Source organism: Globicephala melas, chromosome 7 (genome assembly GCF_963455315.2).
Source record: "Globicephala melas chromosome 7, mGloMel1.2, whole genome shotgun sequence".
Classification (NCBI taxonomy): Eukaryota; Metazoa; Chordata; class Mammalia; order Artiodactyla; family Delphinidae; genus Globicephala; species Globicephala melas.
Window position 1 is genome coordinate 9,791,309 of NC_083320.1, and position 17,932 is coordinate 9,809,240.

The window sequence follows — 17,932 nt, forward strand, 5'->3', positions numbered from 1 at the left end:
CTACCCGGCAAGGATCTCATTCAGACAATGGAGAAATCAAAAGGTTTACAGACAAGCAAAAGCTAAGAGAATTCAGCACCGCCAAACCAGCTCTACAACAAATGCTAAAGGAACTTCTCTAAGTGGGAAACACAAGAGAAGAAAAGGACCTACAAAAACAAACCCATAACAATTAAGAAAATGGTAATAGGAGCATACATATCGATAATTACCTTTAATGTGAATGGATTAAGTGCTCCAACCAAAAGACACAGGCTCACTGAATGGATATAAAAACAAGACCCATCTATATGCTGTCTACAAGAGACCCACTTCAGACCTAGGGACACATACAGACTGAAAGTGAGGGGATGGAAAAAGATATTCCATGCAAATGGAAATCAAAAGAAAGTTGGAGTAGCAATACTCATATCAGATAAAATAGACTTTAAGATAAAGAATGTTATAAGAGACAAGGAAGGATACTACATAATGATCAAGGGATCAATCCAAGAAGATATAACAATTATATATGTATATGCACCCAACATAGGAGCACCTCAATACATAAGGCAACTGCTAACAGCTATAAAAGAGGAAATTAACAGTAACACAATAATAGTGGGGGACTTTAACACCTCACTTACACAAATGGACAGATCATACAGATAGAAAATTAATAAAGAAACACAAGCTTTAAATGACACAATAGACCAGATAGATTTAATTGATATTTATAGGACATTCCATCCAAAAACAGCAGGTTACACTTTCTTCTCAAGTGCACACAGAATTCTTCAGAATAGATCACATCTTGGGTCACAAATCAAGCCTCGGTAAATTTTAGAAAATTGAAATCATATCAAGCATCTTTTCTGATCACAATGCTGTGAGATTAGAAATCAGTTACAGAACGGATCTTGCTGTGATTTATGTCATAGAGTGTTCTTCCTATGTTTTCCTCTAAGAGTGTTATAGTGTCTGACCTTACATTTAGGTCTTTAATCCATTTTGAGTTTATTTTTGTGTATGGAGTTAGACCAACGTCCTAGAGAAATGGAAATAATAACAAAAATAAACACATGGGACCTAATGAAACTTAAAAGCTTTTGCAAAGCAAAGGAAAACATAAACAACACGGAAAGACAACCCTCACAATGGGAGAAAATATTTGCAAATGAAGCAGCTGACAAAGGACTAATCTCCAAAATTTACAAGCAGCCCATGCAGCTCAATATCAAAAAAACAAAGAGCCCAATCCAAAAATGGGCAGAAGACCTAAATAGACATTTCTCTGAAGAAGATATACAGATTGCCAACCAACACATGAAAGAATGCTCAACATCACTAATCATTAGAGAAATGCAAATCAAAACTACAATGAGGTATCACCTCACACCAGTCAGAATGGCCATCATCAAAAAATCTACAAACAATAAATGCTGGAGAGGGTGTGGAGAAAAGGGAACCCTCTTGCACTGTTGGTGGGAATGTAAATTGATACAGCCACTATGGAGAACAGTATGGAGGTTCCGTAAAAAACAAAAAATAGAATTACCACATGACCCAGCGATCCCACTACTGGGCATATACCCAGAGAAAACCATAATTCAAAAAGACACATGCACCCCAGTGTTCATTGCAGCACTATTTACAATAGCCAACTCACGGAAGCAACCTAAATGCTGGTCGACAGATGAATGGATAAAGAAGATGTGGCACATATATACAATGGAATATTACTCAGCCATGAAAAGGAATGAAATTGGGTCATCTGTAGAGATGTGGATGGATCTAGAGACTGTCATACAGAGTGAAGTAAGTCAGAAAGAGAAAACAAATATCATATATTAATGCATATGTGTGGAATCTAGAAAAATGGTACAGGTGAACTGGTTTGCAAGGCAGAAATAGAGACACAGATGTAAAGAACAAATGTATGGACTCCAAGGGGGGAAAGCAGCGGGGGGTGGTGGTGGTGTGATGAATTGGGCGATTGGGATTGACATGTATACAATGATGTGTATCAAATGGTTGACTAATAAGAACCTGCTGTATAAAATATAAAGAAATAAAATAAAAAGAGTAGATAAATATTATACAGCAGTAGAAATGAATGAACTGAAACTACACCCATCAACAATGAAGAATCTTAAAGATGTAATGTTGAACAAAAGAAGCAAATTATAGAGGAACACAAACAGCATGATTCCATTTATATTAAATTTGAGAACAGACAAAACTAAACATTATATCATGTAGAGATATATTCAAAGGTGGTAGAAGTATAAAGGAAAAGCAAAGAAGTGATTGTTCAAAGGTCGGGATGATTGTTACCCGTGGGCCTTTTCCCTTTGGGAAAAGGCACAGGGGGAGAAATGTTTTACTTTTTATCCCGGATGGTGGCTACACAGGTACTTACTTTATTACTGTTCTTTCAAGTAAACTCCAGTGTTTTGTGCATGCTTCTATATAAAAGGTATCTGTCACAATAAAACTAAAATATTTAAGTGAAAAAAAGAAAGATGATGTCTTCAAGTGAATAGGAAGTTCAAAGGATACTTCAAGTTAATTTTCTTTACCTGGCTTAACTTTATTGGAGATAAAATAAAGATTTTTCAGTTTTCGAAATATTAACCACGACTGAATTGTGATGACACCAGAAATTTATCATTGGAGCATGACTCTTTGAATTTTTGCTCATTTTAATTCTGAAGTTAACTGTTATAAAGAGCCCTGTTGGAATAAAGATCTTTTCAGAAAGGTTTCCTCTCTATCCCTTAATATGAAAAGTATGAATTTTTATTAGTTTTGACTGAATTACAGTTTATTTTTGCTTGAGACTAAACACAAGTTTCGTAATCGTGTGTGCTCCATCCCTTGCCAACGGGTGATGCGTGTGTCATTCCACAGGCTTAGTTTGAAGTGTGGACCTGATTTTCCCTGACAAAATAGAGTATTTTTGAGGCAGATTTGGAATGGCTTCTCACTCCTCTAGCAATCCTACCTGTGTGGCGGCCAAGGTACACAGACTTTCGCCCCTCCTGAAAGGACAGGATTCTGGTGGTATAGCCGTAATTTCTTTTGCGAGGTAAGATATGGCCTCTGCTCAGAAGGACCTCAGAGATGTTGGGGGGATCAGGCAGGAGGACAGATAAGTTTTTTTTTTGTGGTACACGGGCCTCTCCCATTGCAGAGCACAGGCTCCGGACGTGCAGGCTCAGCAGCCATGGCTCACGGGCCCAGCCGCTACGCGGCACGTGGGATCCTCCCGGACCGGGGCACGAATCCGCGTCCCCTGCATCGGCAGGCGGACTCCCAACCACTGCGCCACCAGGGAAGCCCCGACAGATAAGTTTTGATTTAAGACCATAAATTCTGTAACAGTGGAATCTTCCTGTGCTCTCAATACACAGTGGCAGAAGAATGGAGTTCTATCTTGGGAGAGCCAGCTTCAGCTTTCCATGAGTTGGGCTTTGGCATTGAGAATGTGCCGGGGGAAGACCAGCTTGGGACAGAGGGCGAAGTCTGGTGTTATGGTCAGAGGACATGGGATGCCCAACACTCAGTGTTGTGCAAGGGCCTAGGGGCCCTGGGGGTGCAGACAAGGGGAGCCCAGGAGGCCTTAGGAGGGGAGTTGGAGGGGACATACCCTGGACATCTCAGGGGTATTCATGACTGTCCCTGCTCTGCATTTAAGATTTCTAGCTCATAGCTGTTCAGTTCTGATCAGTGACCTGAGCAGCATGACAAATATTTCTTACACAGGGCTTAGCGAGGCTTAGAGGCTAGAAACAGGAGTCAGCAAAGTGCTCTCAGGGGACCTTTAAGACCATCTTGCTTTGTAGTCATCGTGTTGCCATGAAGATTAGCTTCTGTCCCCCCTTGCTGCCAGAAAACTCTCAATGACCTTCAAGTGACTGAATATCTTATCTTTTGAAAAAGAGAAATAACAAAGGATAAAGTCATTGCCCAGAAAACCCACCCAAAAGATTGAAATTGCTTATTATCTTGGACATTTTCATCAAATCTATCTTATTGAAGGCGTTTAATGTTAAGGTGCTTAAATATCTAGCCTAGAATGTGCTTTTCAGCCCTATTTGAAGAATGTGGTCATTTGCGTGCTAATGTATTAGTTATACGACTATTATAAGGTTAGATTGGCAAATGTATTTGTAGAAACCCAGGAAAGATTATCCTTGATTGCTTTTATTTTAGGTCTAATGGAAATATCTTTTAGGTTTCAGACCTCTCTGAACCTTGATCTGTGGCTGTATTTCCCATTACAATTGAAAGCCTTTTTTGTCACGTGGTTCCCATTGATCAGCCTCCTGGGAAATTCTGAATATATGAACCCTTGTCTTCTGATGAACATTTTGAAGCAGAAAAGGCTCTTTTGCATTTTATTCTTTCAATTCAGCCTGTGCTATTTGGGAATCAGTGGGAAAAAGAAAATGGAGACTTCTGGGTGCAGAGGCCATACACACTCAAGTGAAGAACAATTACCAGTTTTATGCTTTAATCTTTAAATTAGTTTGACCTTGAATATTACCATGAGTCCTGGGTTTGTTAAGGACGATGCGTCAGGGAGGTTCCATCACGTCACTGGAGGCAGAGAGGGAGCTAGGAGATGGCTTGGGGCCGGGAGCGTCTCCCACCTGGCGTGAGGCAGTGGGCTTGGGGTGGTGGTTTCAGGGAGAAATGTCAGGCAGAGATCTGAAAGACACTTTAGAAAAATATCTGGTAGACTATTATTGTTCCTAGGTTGGATATGAGGGCAAAGGGTAAAAAGAAATGAAAAACCATCCATTCTAAAATACTTTACCAGGTTCAAATAAATCATTAATGTGACTACAAGTAGGTAGTTCTGTTTCCTTTTTCTCTTGTATTTCTCCCCCTCATTCTTGAACCTTCCTTCTTAAGACACTGACAACTGAAAAGGAAAGGAGAGAAAAAAAATCTCAGCAAGAATAATTTCAGTGACAAAACGATGTGAGTCGCTGGGTGTGGCAGGCCTTTGTACAGATATGAGTGAAGTAAGGAAATTAATACCATCCTGTTGTTATTTGCTTTATGCTTATTTTTTCTTGAGGCTGTTGGGAAGGGCGAGTATATCGTTATATACATTCTTACATAGCATGTAATTTATCTTCCTCTCCAAATGGTAGGGGGTCAAGAGAGAGAGATTAGTCTATTCATCCATCTGGCACTCCAGTGAAACAACACCAGAAATTCTACCTTTCGAATGGTGTTGGATTTTTAAAGTTTTTTTTTTTTAAATAAAATGATAAAATACTATATACTCATTGTGAAAAATTGCAACAATATAGAAATGCACAAAGTGACTTTCAAAGTAATTCATTCTCCTCTCAGTCCAACTTCAAGCACTTGCATACATACATGCACACGTAGACTATTTTTTTTACACCACTGGGAACTGTATTTGCTATAAAGATTCTTTTCAGGGCCTCCATTTTGTTTGAATGGGCACTGAGTTCCGTAGAATGTTGTATATTTCCACGGCTGAGCTCCGTCTCAGGGGAACTACTCAGCGAGCACAGACTCACGTTCAAGTTGCCAGCATCATCAGGTCCCAGCTCCGTCCCCGCCAGCCTGGTGACCTTGCATTTGGATCCTTGTTTCATGGTGCTGGCCTGAGGATCACATTACACGTAAAGCACAGCACAAGGGTCTAGAATGCAGTATGTGCACAAGATGTTACCTTTCGCCTGTGGTGAACCGGTTGGTCTTTGGGAATGAGGTCTAAGGACAAACACTTCCTTCTCTCCTCTGCAATTTTCCACAGTATGACTGGGGCTCGTCTAAGTATCTGACTCCAAGTCTTTACCTTCAGGATACTGTTTATCAATTATATTGACATTTTATGTAGACTGTCTGGCTATGTTCTGTTTCTTTTGGAGACTTAGAGAGCATTTATCACTGATAAATTTTATCTTTCAAAGTTTTAACATTCTGTTGCCCAGGCTTTGGGGCGTGTGGTCAGAGAAAGTACGTAAAAGACTTCATGGTGGGACCTACGAGCCGGTACTCAATCTGTTATTTTCTCCTAAGGTGTGTTTTTACAACAACCTAAAGTCAAAGGTGGGCATGTGAATACATGTGCACACACACCCCTCTGGGAATCAGCCTCCACACTGTTCAAGGCTTTTCCAACACTTTCCTTTTAAAGGCCATGGGAGCTGGAGACCCCTTAATGAGTCACCCCTTTTGCATCTGTTTCTCTGCAGGAATCCACTGTGAATCCTACAAGGACCCCTGTGCTAACGTCAGCTGTCTGAACGGAGGCACCTGTGACAGTGAAGGCCTAAATGGCACATGTGTCTGCGCACCCGGGTTTACAGGCAAGTGAGCGGGGAACTGAGTTTTCAGATTTACCGCAAAGTCCCTGAGATGGCAGCTGTTAAAAAAACCCCAGAAACTTCTATGCATACATTATTGCAAAATATGAATTGCAAAATGTAAGTAGGCATTGCTTGGATGAAGAACCGTTGGAAAACAATCTACTGTGTTGTCATTAAGCAAGGCTCTTCTGAAATCAGCATTTGGTTCGGAGACCTGCTGAGACTGCCCTTACCATACGTTTGCAGACCTGCAGCTTTGAAACATGAAAAATGAGCCATTACACTAACACCTGAAAAGGTGTCCGTGCTAATGGAAGCAGGAAGGAGAAAGGAAGGATCAGATGTGTCTTCTATAGAAATTGCATTACGCGACCACGTTTACTTTTATTGAAAGATACAGCAGTGTCTGGAATTCGAATAACGGAGAGGTGGTAGTGGCAGCGGTGGGACAGCAGGGGGAGCTACTCTTAGTTCTCGGTTGAATTATTAGTGAAGGTGAGGCCGGTACAGGTGTGGGGAGGGAGAGTGGATGGGGGAAGAAAGCTGCTGATGGCAAAGCAGCGAGGGAGGACAGGGCTGGGTTCCAGAGGAACCACAGTGGCACCCTCTGGGTGGTCGCTTCTGGACTAAGGGATCCAGCTTAATAAGGGCTCCTTCAAAGTCACCCCTCAAGGGTTTCAGCGAGTTTGTGAACCCTGAAAACAGATGTGAAGTGTTGGATATATGTGTATATGCTGAGAGGAGGCTCTCAAATTTTCATCAGATTCTCAAAAGATATCATGAACCACTTGGGGAGAGAAGGTTCCATCCTTGGCTTCGCCAGCCAAATGCAGGAGTCCGGAGATGCAGAGCGTAGGTCACGTCTCTGTTTTCAGCACTTGCTCAACCAGCAAAAGCAGCAGGGTCACTCTGGTTTACAGGTTGGGAAAGGTTGACATATAAAGTGCTGATAGAAGAAGGTGGGCACTGAAGTTTCTGGAAAACGTGTTATCATTGGCTGGAGAGCATCTTGCGTGCTCACCTCTCCCCGCTAAGGCCTGGTGGCCACCTCCCTAGCCCTGGAGAATTTCACAGAGCCTGGACTCCCAGTCCCTCCCTAGGGAGCCTTATTTGTGCTTCTGGGGAAGATGCCAACAGTCAAGATGTGGGAGAAGCAACCTCTGATGTTTCTTCTATTTAGCTGTGTCACATCCTGTGTTTTCCTTTCGTCTTTTCCTGGGACTTAGAAGTGGGCTTACTCCAGAAAATGATTTGCAGATGGTTTTGTTTTTCTGACTGGTTTATAAACACACACAGACATGTATACTCATCGATGGGTGCAAAAATAATATTGGGGAAGCATCCGGGTTTTTTCCCCCAGATGTTTATATCCCACAAATAATGAAAAGCATGGAAGAAAAATGAGAAAATATAGTGCTATAGAAAAAAAGTCCACCACTTAAAAATGCACAACTAGGAGACAACCATTGTTGACATTTTGATACATATATCCAGGGATTTTCCTGAAGGTCTGTGTGTGTATAATACATAGTGGATAGTGTAAATGCATATATTTGAACATAAAAGGAATCATACTGTTCATACTATATTGTAATCTACTTTTCATTTAAAAATATATGTATCTCATAAACGTGTTTTCACATTAAGGTATATACTTCTGTTTTATCATTTTTACTGGCTGTCCTGTCATCCATTACATCAGGGGTCCCCAACCCCCGGGACGGCGAGCAAGCAAGCGAAGCTTCGTCTGCCTTTCCTCATCGCCTGAATCACCACCCCCTCCACTGCCCCACCCCCGCTTCACCCCCCCCACCCCGTCCCCTCCCATCCCCCCAGGCTATGGAAAAATTGTCTTCCACGAAACCGGTCCCTGGTGCCAAAAAGGTTGGGGACTGCTGCGTTACATGATACACCAGGATTTTTTTAACCCATCCTCAATTCAACCTTTGGGGAGTTGGGAACTTTTTCCTATTATAAACAACATTGCAATGAATGTTCTTGCATGTACATCTTTGTGAACTTGTATGAGTATTTCTTTGAGCTGATTTCTTAGGAATGGAATCCCAGGGTCCAGGAGAATTCATACTTATTTCCATATTGCTCTCCAAGAAAATACCTTGCACCAGTATTCACTCCTACCCAGAGTGCAAAGGAGCTTTTATTTCCTTGTTCTCACACACATACTGAGAATCGTCATTCTAGTGGCTTTATATGCTATTTGTGTTGTTTTAATTTGTAAGTCTTTGATTCCTAGTGAGATTAAATACTTTTAAAATATATTTATAGTCATTTGTGTTTCTTCTTGAACTCCCTATTCCTATCCTTGGCTTGCTTTTCTACCAGATCGTTCACGTTAATCTTTATTCTTGATTTGAAATCGTCCTGTATGTTAAGTATATTACATTTGATTACATAAGACTCTTCCAACTGAACTAGGTTCAAGCATTACTCTACCTGGTCTTTGAAAATACCCAATGCCTATTTCTATTCAGCCCTGAATAGGGTGCAAATATTTTTCCAATGTCATTTGTCTTTTAAATGTATATAAAGTATTTTATTCTATATATCATATTTTAATTTTATTTTGCACGTATGCATTCCCTTTAACAGGAAAGAAAATGGTCTTTAGCCAAACCACTGAAGTAAGAAATGCAAATCTCATTTTTTTTAACATCTTTATTGGAGTGTAATTACTTTACAATGTTGTGTTAGTTTCTGCTGTATAACAAAGTGAATCAGTTATACATATACATATGTTCCCATATCTCTTCCCTCTTGCGTCTCCCTCCCTCCCACCCTCCCTATCCCACCCCTCTAGGTGGTCACAAAGCACCGAGCTGATCTCCCTGTGCTATGCGGCTGCTTCCCACTAGCTATATACGATTACATCTTAATATTTTCTTTTGATTTCTTGTTTCATGCTAGAAAGACCCTAGGTATCAAGATTTTATAAATATACTCATATTTTTCTAATTATGTGTGAGTTAATTTTGGCCATGCAAATATTTAATACATTTGAAATGTATCCTGGCATCTTATGGGAGATAAAATACAATCTTTTCTCTAGAATATTTAGCAAATCTCCAACTGCCTACTCAGCATTCACTTTTGGATGTCCCTCAGAGACACCTCAGACTCATATATTTTCTTCTCCTTTCTTTCTTTAAATATTTTCCAGCTCATTAAATGATATTACTACCACCTGAGCTGTTCTGGATGGAAACTGAGGAATCATTTTGATGCCTCCTCTTCTTCCTCCTTACCTGCATCCAACCACCAAGTCCTAGAAACCTCTAGATCCTCTCACTTCTTCCTAGAGCCAACACCAGGCTGCCTGCACCTCCACCTGCCCTAGTGCAAGGTGTCCCCACACCCTTTCCCCTTCACCCCTAAACATTTGCCACACTGAAGAGACCTTTTAAATTAAAATCTAATCTTGTCTCTCCCTACTTAAAATCACCTACTGGCATTTCATTGTCTTTAAGAAGAAAAGCAAAGCCCTTAACCTGATCATCAAGACCTGGGAGGTCTGACCCCATCTGGTTTTTCCAGGCTTTTCCTGGGCACCCTGGATACCCATGTCAGGCTCTTCTCAGTGAGGTTCTTGCCCCGGACCTCCTGCCTCGCAATCACCTGTGCCTCCCCTGCCCCCCATACACAGGCTGTAGCTGGAAAGTCTACCCCTAGGCTTTTGTTCAGGGTCCTTACCCTGATCGCAGGGTGCGGTAGGACTCTTCCAGTTGAAGTAGGTTCAAACGTCACTCTAACTGGGCTTTGACAACAACAGATGCCTGTCTCTAGTCAGCCCTGTTAATTTTTCAAACTGCAGGGGACCACAGACTATTTCCTGAAGGTGTTAGGAGAGTTGCACTATTAATGTGTTTTGCAGAACACTGATCAGATGAGATACTCCATGGGAAAAATGTCTGTGCCCCCAAAATTGGGGACTTGGTACCTGCCATGTGGAGGTTCCTAAAGAAGGCCCATGTATTAGAGGCACTTAACAGTTAAGAATCTTGTTTGCCTTTGTTTATTTCCAAATATATTTGATCATATAACTTTTTTTTTTTTTCCCTTAAAAAAGAACCTATTCTGAGAACTAGCATTCCAGGGGAGGGACTGATGAAAAGTTAGCTATCATCATGTAAGGAATCATGGTGCCTCTGCTCTTTGAGTCGCTACCTTGGAACTAAATCCTCTTTCATTACAACTGAGGTTTAGCAAAATTTACTCTTGGCCAACTATTAAGTGCTCAAAAGCTCCCTAATTTGACTGAGTGGAGCGAATTAACAACTCATTGTTATCTAATTAGACACGCCATCCAGTGTCACATTTACCTTTTGAGACTGGCTTTTTCAGTTGGCTCAAGACACTTCACTCTCAGGCCAGCAGACTAACTCTGGGAGGAGGTATGTGGGGAGCTCTGCCCTTCCTTGATGAATTTAGGCTTCTCCTTGAAAATACAGTCCGTCCGGTCACCTGGACCCAGAGAGGTTCCCTCTCTTCAACCCCTGCGGGCCTTCTACACAGCTGTCTCCTTAAGACCTGGCCTGCATCCTGTCCATTTTTCAGTTTTTAACTTATTTTGCGTCCACTCTTGTCTCTGAGGCTTTGTAATTCTGCCACCTAGAATTACTTGGCTCAGGCAGGACTAGTAGAGGGAAAGAAAGGATGCCCTCACGCAACATGAATTCTCCAGGACTTGCTTTGTTTCTACCTGAAATCATAGGCTGGAGATTACTGTACTCCAACAGGGAAGCCGGAAGTTCTTTCAGGCCCGTTGCCATGGCCACTAGAACAGTAGTCCAAACGGGACATCAGTGACCCATTGCTCTCTCTCCATAGCAGAAAGTCTATATGCATTATTAAAAGTCAAATAATGTTATATTTCCCCTCTGTTTTCTAACTCAACTACTTTTCAATATTTGTCTTTTAGTTCACAAGAGAGTGTTCTACAATTTCCAGCTCATTTTCATGGGCAAATGCCATCAATGTTTTATTCTCACTGAGATTTTTAATTTGCATTTCTTTGATGTTGAGCATCTTTCATGTAATTATTGACCATTCATATGTCTTACCTTGAGAAGGGTCTTTTCAAATCTTCCGCCCATTTTTTTTAAAAATTGGATTTTTGTCATATTACTGAGGTGTAAGAATTATTTACATATTCTAGATATAAATCCTTTGTCAGATAAACATTTTGCTCATCCATTCATTCTTCTTTTTTTTTTCCCAGCAGGACATCCATGCATTCTTAATGGTATTTTTGTGGGGAGCAAGTGCTTTTATTTTTGGTGATCTCTGATTTACCAATTTTTTTCTTTTTTAGTTTGTTCTTTCTTTGCCTACCTTATGATGATGACACTTTATCCAATGTTTTCTTCTAGCATTTTTTAAAATAGATTTTGCTTTTAGGTTTAGGTTTTGAGTTAATTTTTTTGTGTGTATGGTGTGACTTAAGGATGGAAGTTTACTTTTTTCCCCATATGAGTATCCAGTTATCCTAACATCCTAGCTAATGGAATTCATTAGCACATTTTTAAGGAAACTATTGACTGTGTATATGTCTTTTTCTTCCTTTGGCTGTTTTTTCAAAATCAAACTTTTTATTTTGAGATAATTGAAACTTCAAACTTCATAAGCCATCTTAAGAAGTCACACAGAGGGATCCAGTGTACCGTTTAACCACTTACCCCCAATGGTAACACGCTGTACAACTATAGTACAGTATCACACCCAGGATACTAACATTGATACAGTCAAGATGCAGAACATTTTCATCACAAGTATTCCTCATGCTTCCCTTTTATAGCCACACCCATTTCTCCTCCACCACAGGAAGCTTTCCTCTTAATCCCTGGAAACCGCTAATCTGTTCTGCATCTTTATAATTTTGGTATTCCAAGAATGTTTTATAAATGGAATCATATAGCATGTAACCTTTTGTGTTTTTTTTTCACTTAGCATAATTCTCTGGAGATTCATCCAGATCATTATGTGTATCAAGTTTCTTCCTTTTTATTGCTGAGCTGCGTTCCATGATATGAATATACCACAGTTTGTTTAACTATCCCCCTGTTGAAAGAAATCTGGGTTCTTTCCAATTTTGAGCTATTATGAAGAAAGCTGCTGTAAACCTTCATTTACAGGTTTTTGTGTGAATGTAAGTTTTTATTTTTTCTGGAACAGTTGCCCAGGAGTTCAAATGCTGGGTCATATGGTAGTTGATGTTTAGTTTTCCAAACTATGCCGGAATGTTTCCAGAGTGGCTTAACCATTTCCCCTTCCCATCAACAATGTCTAGTGATCCAGTTTCTCTCTATCCTTGCCAGCATTTTGTGTTGCCTTCATTTTTAATTTTATTCATTTTGATCATGTGTTTAGTGATATCTTGTGGTTTTGATTTGAATTTCCCTAATTATAAATGACATTGGACGTCTTTTCATGTGATTATTCGACATCTGTACATCCTCTTTGGCGAAACGTCTCTTCATGTCCTTTGTCCATTTTCTAATCGTACCCCATCATATCAAGGCTACATACTATCAAGTATGATTTCTGACCATTGATGTTGACTTTAATCACCTGAGGAAGTGTTTGTCAAGTTTTTCCCCTATAATGTTACTCTTTTCCCCTCTTTGCATACTTTACTCTTTGAAAGAAGGTTACTATGTGTGGACCACACTTAAGGAACCGGGAGTTATTCTTTCCCTCTTTGAGGGTAGGGTAGCTACGTAAACTATGTGAAATTCTTCTGTAGGAGAGATTTGTCTGTTTTCCCCCATTTATTTATTTATTTGCTCATTTATTTATATCACTGTGGACTTGTGGATATTTATTTTATACTTTGAGTTATAATCCAACATATTTTTATTTATTTTGTGGCTCAAAATGTTCCAGACTTGGACACTAGGAGTTCTTTCATTTGGGTTTCTGTGTCCCTTTGACATACCCCATTGTTGTTGGTGGAGAGTGTGTGTGTGTGTGTATGTGTATATGTGTGTGTATGAACACTTACATGCTTTCCGGCACTGCAAGAAGCTCCAGTCTTATCTTGTACATTTCCTGCTCCAGTCTTGAATCAACCGTCTCTTCAGGGAGCCTTGGTTCTTTTTATGGGAGAATGATACTGGAAACCAAGATCTGGGCACTAGCTGTGCTCATTATTCCTGGGATGTCATTGCTCCTAGATCCTCTCAGCTGACATAGCAAGGGAATGTGTGTGTATACTAACCCGTATGTCTATAAATATTGCCATATGTAACCATCTATATCTAAATAAAGCTAAACATGAATTTATACTAATTTCTCCAACTCTGTTCCATTATTACATGTATCATTCCAGCCTTCTCTCCTGTTTATCTGTAAATTCCCACACCAACAACAAGATTCCTGGCTCCTACCATCCAACATCCTTTTACTTACTTGCTTAATTCCTATATACATGTAGAGCAGTATCAGAATTCATAACTTGTATCCTTATGGGAAGCAACTTTATAAACTAGACTACAGTGCTGGTGTACACATCCTTCTGCCTTCAGTCCTACCAACTCTACTCGTTCCAAAGTCACTTAAGTCAGCACTGCCCCCAACCCTGCAGTGAGGTTGTTTCATACATTTGTAAGTACTGTTAGATTACTTTTTCACAGTCTGCATTCATTTTTTCTTTTATTTTACATCTTTATTGGAGTATAATTGCTTTACACTGTTGTGTTAGTTCCTGATGTACAACAAAGTTAATCAGCTATATGTACACATATATCCCCATATCCCCTCCCTCTTGAGCCTCCCTCCCACCCTCCCTATCCCACCCCTCTAGGTCATCTCAAAGCACCGAGCTGATCTCCCTGTGCTATGCAAGCTTCCCACTAGCCATCCATTTTACATTTGGTAGGTTATATATGTCAATGATATTCTCTTACTTTGTCCCAGCTTCCCCTTCCCCCTCTGTGTCCTCAAGTCCGTTCTCTACCTCTGCGTCTTTATTCCTGCCCTGTGACTAGGTTCATCAGTACCGTTGTTTTAGATTCCTTGTATATGTGTTAGCATACGGTATTTGTTTTTCTCTTTCTGACTTACTTCACTCTGTATGACAGGCTCTAGGTCCATCCACCTCATTACAAATAACTCAGTTTCGTTCCTTTTTATGGCTGAGTAATATTCCATTGTATATATGTGTCACATCTTCTTTATCCATTCATCTGTCGATGGACACTTAGGTTGCTTCCATGTCCTGGCTATTGTAAATAGTGCTGCAATGAACATTGTGGTACATGTATCTTTTTGAATTATGGTTTTCTCAAGGTATATGCCCAGTAGCGGGATTGCTGGCTCATATGATAGTTCTGTTTTTAGTTTTCTAAGGAACCTCCATACTGTTCTCCATAGTGGCTGTATCAATTTACATTCCCACCAATGGTGCAGAAGGGTTCCCTTTTCTCCCCACCCTCTCCAGCATTTAGATTTTTTGATGATGACCATTCTGACTGGTGTGAGGTGATACCTCATTGTGGTTTTGATTTGCATTTCTCTAATGATTAGTGATGTTGAACATTTTTTCATGTGTTTGCTGGCAATCTGTATGTCTTCTTTGGAGAAATGTCTATTTAGGTCTCCCACCCATTTTTGGATTGGGTTGATTGTTTTTTAGATATTGAGCTGCATGAGCTGCTTGTATATTTTGGAGATTAATCCTTTGCCAGTTGCTTTGTTTGCAAATATTTTCTCCCATTGTGAGGTTTGTCTTTTCGTCTTGTTTATGGTTTCCTTTGCTGTGCAAAAGCTTTTAAGTTTCGTTAGGTCCCATTTGTTTATTTTTATTTCCATTTCTCTAGCAGGTGGGTCAAAAAGGATCTGCTGTGATTTATGTCATAGAGTCCTCTGCCTGTGTTTTCCTCGAAGAGTTTTATAGTGTCTGGTCTTACATTTAGGTGTTTAATCCATTTTGAGTTTATTTTTCTGTATGGTGTTAAGGGGTGTCTAATTTCATTCTTTAACATGTAGCTGTCCAGTCTTCCCAGCACCACTTATTGAAGAGACTGGCTTTTCTCCATTGTATATCCTTGCCTCCTTTGTCATAGATAAGTTGACCATAGGTGCATGAGTTTATCTTCTGTTTTTGTGCCAGTACCATACTGTCTTGATTACTGTAGCTTTATAGTATAGTCTGAAGTCAGGGAGCCTGATTCTTCCAGCTCTGTTTTTCTTTCTCAAGATTGCTTTGGCTCACAGTCTGCTTTCTTTCCTGGGACCTTCCAACTAGAGGGGTTTTGTTTTTGTTTTTCCTGTAGAAGTACAGTTTCTCAAGCACCATTTGTTGAAAAGGCTATCTTTCCTTCATTGAATTGCTTTTAAACCTTTGTCAAAACTCAGTTGGCCATATTTGTGTGGGTCTGGTTGGATTCTGTATTGTTTTTCATTGATCTGTGTATCTATTCCTCTGTCAGTACTACTCAGCCTTGATTGCTGCAGTTATGTAATAACCATTGAAATCAGGCAGAATGATTCTTCTCAATTACTCTTTTTCTTTCAAAACTGTTTCACCTATACTAGTGTCTTTGCTTTTTCATATAAATTTTAGAGTAATCTTATCTATATTTACAAAAGATTTTGATGAGGTATTAATAAGAATTGTATTAAACCTGTATATTAATTTGGGAAGAATTGATACCTTTACTGTTTGGAGTCTTCCAGCCCATGAACACAGTATGACACGCCATTTATTTAGATCTTTGATTTCTTCATCAGCATTTTGTAGTTTTCAGTATGTAACTCCTATACATGTACAACTAAATATTTCTCTCTTTTTGAGTGATTATAAATAGAATTGCAGTTTGGTGTGCACATGTTCAATGCTAGTGTGTAGATATACAACTGATTTTTGTATGTTTATCTTGTATCCTCTGACTTTGATGAACTTACTAGTTTTAGGATTCTGGGGGGTAGATTCCTTGTGATTTTATGCATAGGTAGGTATGTCTTCTGAAATTCGGGACAGTTTTATTTCTTCCTTTCTGATATGTATAAATTTTATTTCCTTTTATTGTCTTATTACGCTGGCTAGAACTCCTCACACTAGTTTGGGTAAGAGTGGTGATAGCAGACATCCTTGCTTTGTTCCCAATCGTAGGGGAAAAGCATTCAGTCTTTCACCATTAAGTATAATGTTAGCTCTAGGGATTTTTAGATTTTTTTTTTAATCAAATTGAGGAAGTTACTCTCTATTCCTTGCTTGCTGATAGCTTTAGTTATGAATGGGTGTTGAATTTTGCCAGGTGCTTTTTCTGCGTCAATTGATATCAGTCTATGATTTTTCTTCTTTAACATACTATTATGTTGGATTATATTGATCAATTTTCAAATATTGAATTAATCTTGCCTTTCTGGAATAAAACCCACTTGGTCATAGTGTATAATTCTTTTTGTATATTGCCGAATCCTGTCCTCTAATATTTTGTTCAGAGTTTTTGTGTCTGTATTCATGAGGGATATTCGTCTGTAGCTTTTTTTCTTTCTCTCTCTCTCTTTTAATATTATCTTTGACAATATTGAATTTTTCACATCTAGAAATTCCATTTGGTTTTTTTTTTAATATCTTCCATTTTTATCCTCATTTTCCCCATGTTTTCCTTCACCTTTTGAACAAATGTCTTGTTTACTCACCATCATCTGTTATTTCTGGACCTCTGTCTTTTGACTGATTTTCCTTCTGGTTATAGGTCCCATGTTCTTGCTTTTTTTTTGTACATCTGATATTTTTTTTTTGAATGCTGGTCATTGTGAGTTAAGTTGTTGAGTGATTGGATATCTTTTAAAAGTGCTGGCCTTTTCTGTGGCAGGTAGGTAAGTTACTTGCTGACCTGATTGATATTTTCAAGGTTTGTTTTTGTATTTTGGAGTCTCTAGTAGCCTTTAGGGATAGTTATGTCCTACTACTGAGGTGTGACCTTTTCCTCCCATAATGCACTGGGTGGCCAATGAAATGTCTGCATTCCAACCTGTGAGAGTTTGAATACTTCCCAGTCCTCTGTGAGCTTTGGGAACTGTTCATCTTTCCTCTTGTTTGCCATGCCTGTGGAGTTCCAACTTACTCGCACACAGTATTCAGCAACAAACTCAGGGATGCATCGTATCTCTGATGCTCCTTTTTTGAGTGGCTCTACCTTCTGTAGTGGTCTCTCCTACAAATTACAGCTACCTCAGCCTCCACAAATTCCAGTTACTCCCCACATTTCAGTGAAACTGTTGTGTTCTAAATTGGTTCAGAATTTAGAATGCCAGAGTGGTTATGGTACTCAGCTGTTCGTTTGTCTCCTCTTAGCAATCACAGCCATGCACTGCCTGTTGTCTAATGTCTTAAAGTGTTTTTTTTCATATATGTTTTGTCCACATGTGTAATTATTTACAGTGGGAGGGCAAGACAGGTTCCAGTTGCTCCATTGTGGCAGAACTTCCAAGTAAGTCATTAGATTCATTTCATCTAGAATAAAATGCTTGTGAAGTATGAAGGAGTTATACTTACAGTACCCATTCCAGTGCGTGGCACATAATAGGCTTAGATTTAATACTAGGTGTTATGATTATAATGACTT

General features: G+C 39.6%; 1 protein-coding gene across 2 annotated transcripts in view; it reads left to right on the top strand.

The window, feature by feature from the left end:
* Window positions 1–17,932, top strand: part of DNER (delta/notch like EGF repeat containing) — a 326,508-nt gene that overhangs the window by 283,440 nt on the left and 25,136 nt on the right. For both annotated transcript variants that reach the window (XM_030882206.2, XM_060301752.1), the window contains exon 10: window positions 6,228–6,341. In XM_030882206.2, coding sequence (XP_030738066.1) covers window positions 6,228–6,341 — 114 coding nt within the window. The remainder of the gene's footprint in view (window positions 1–6,227; window positions 6,342–17,932) is intronic.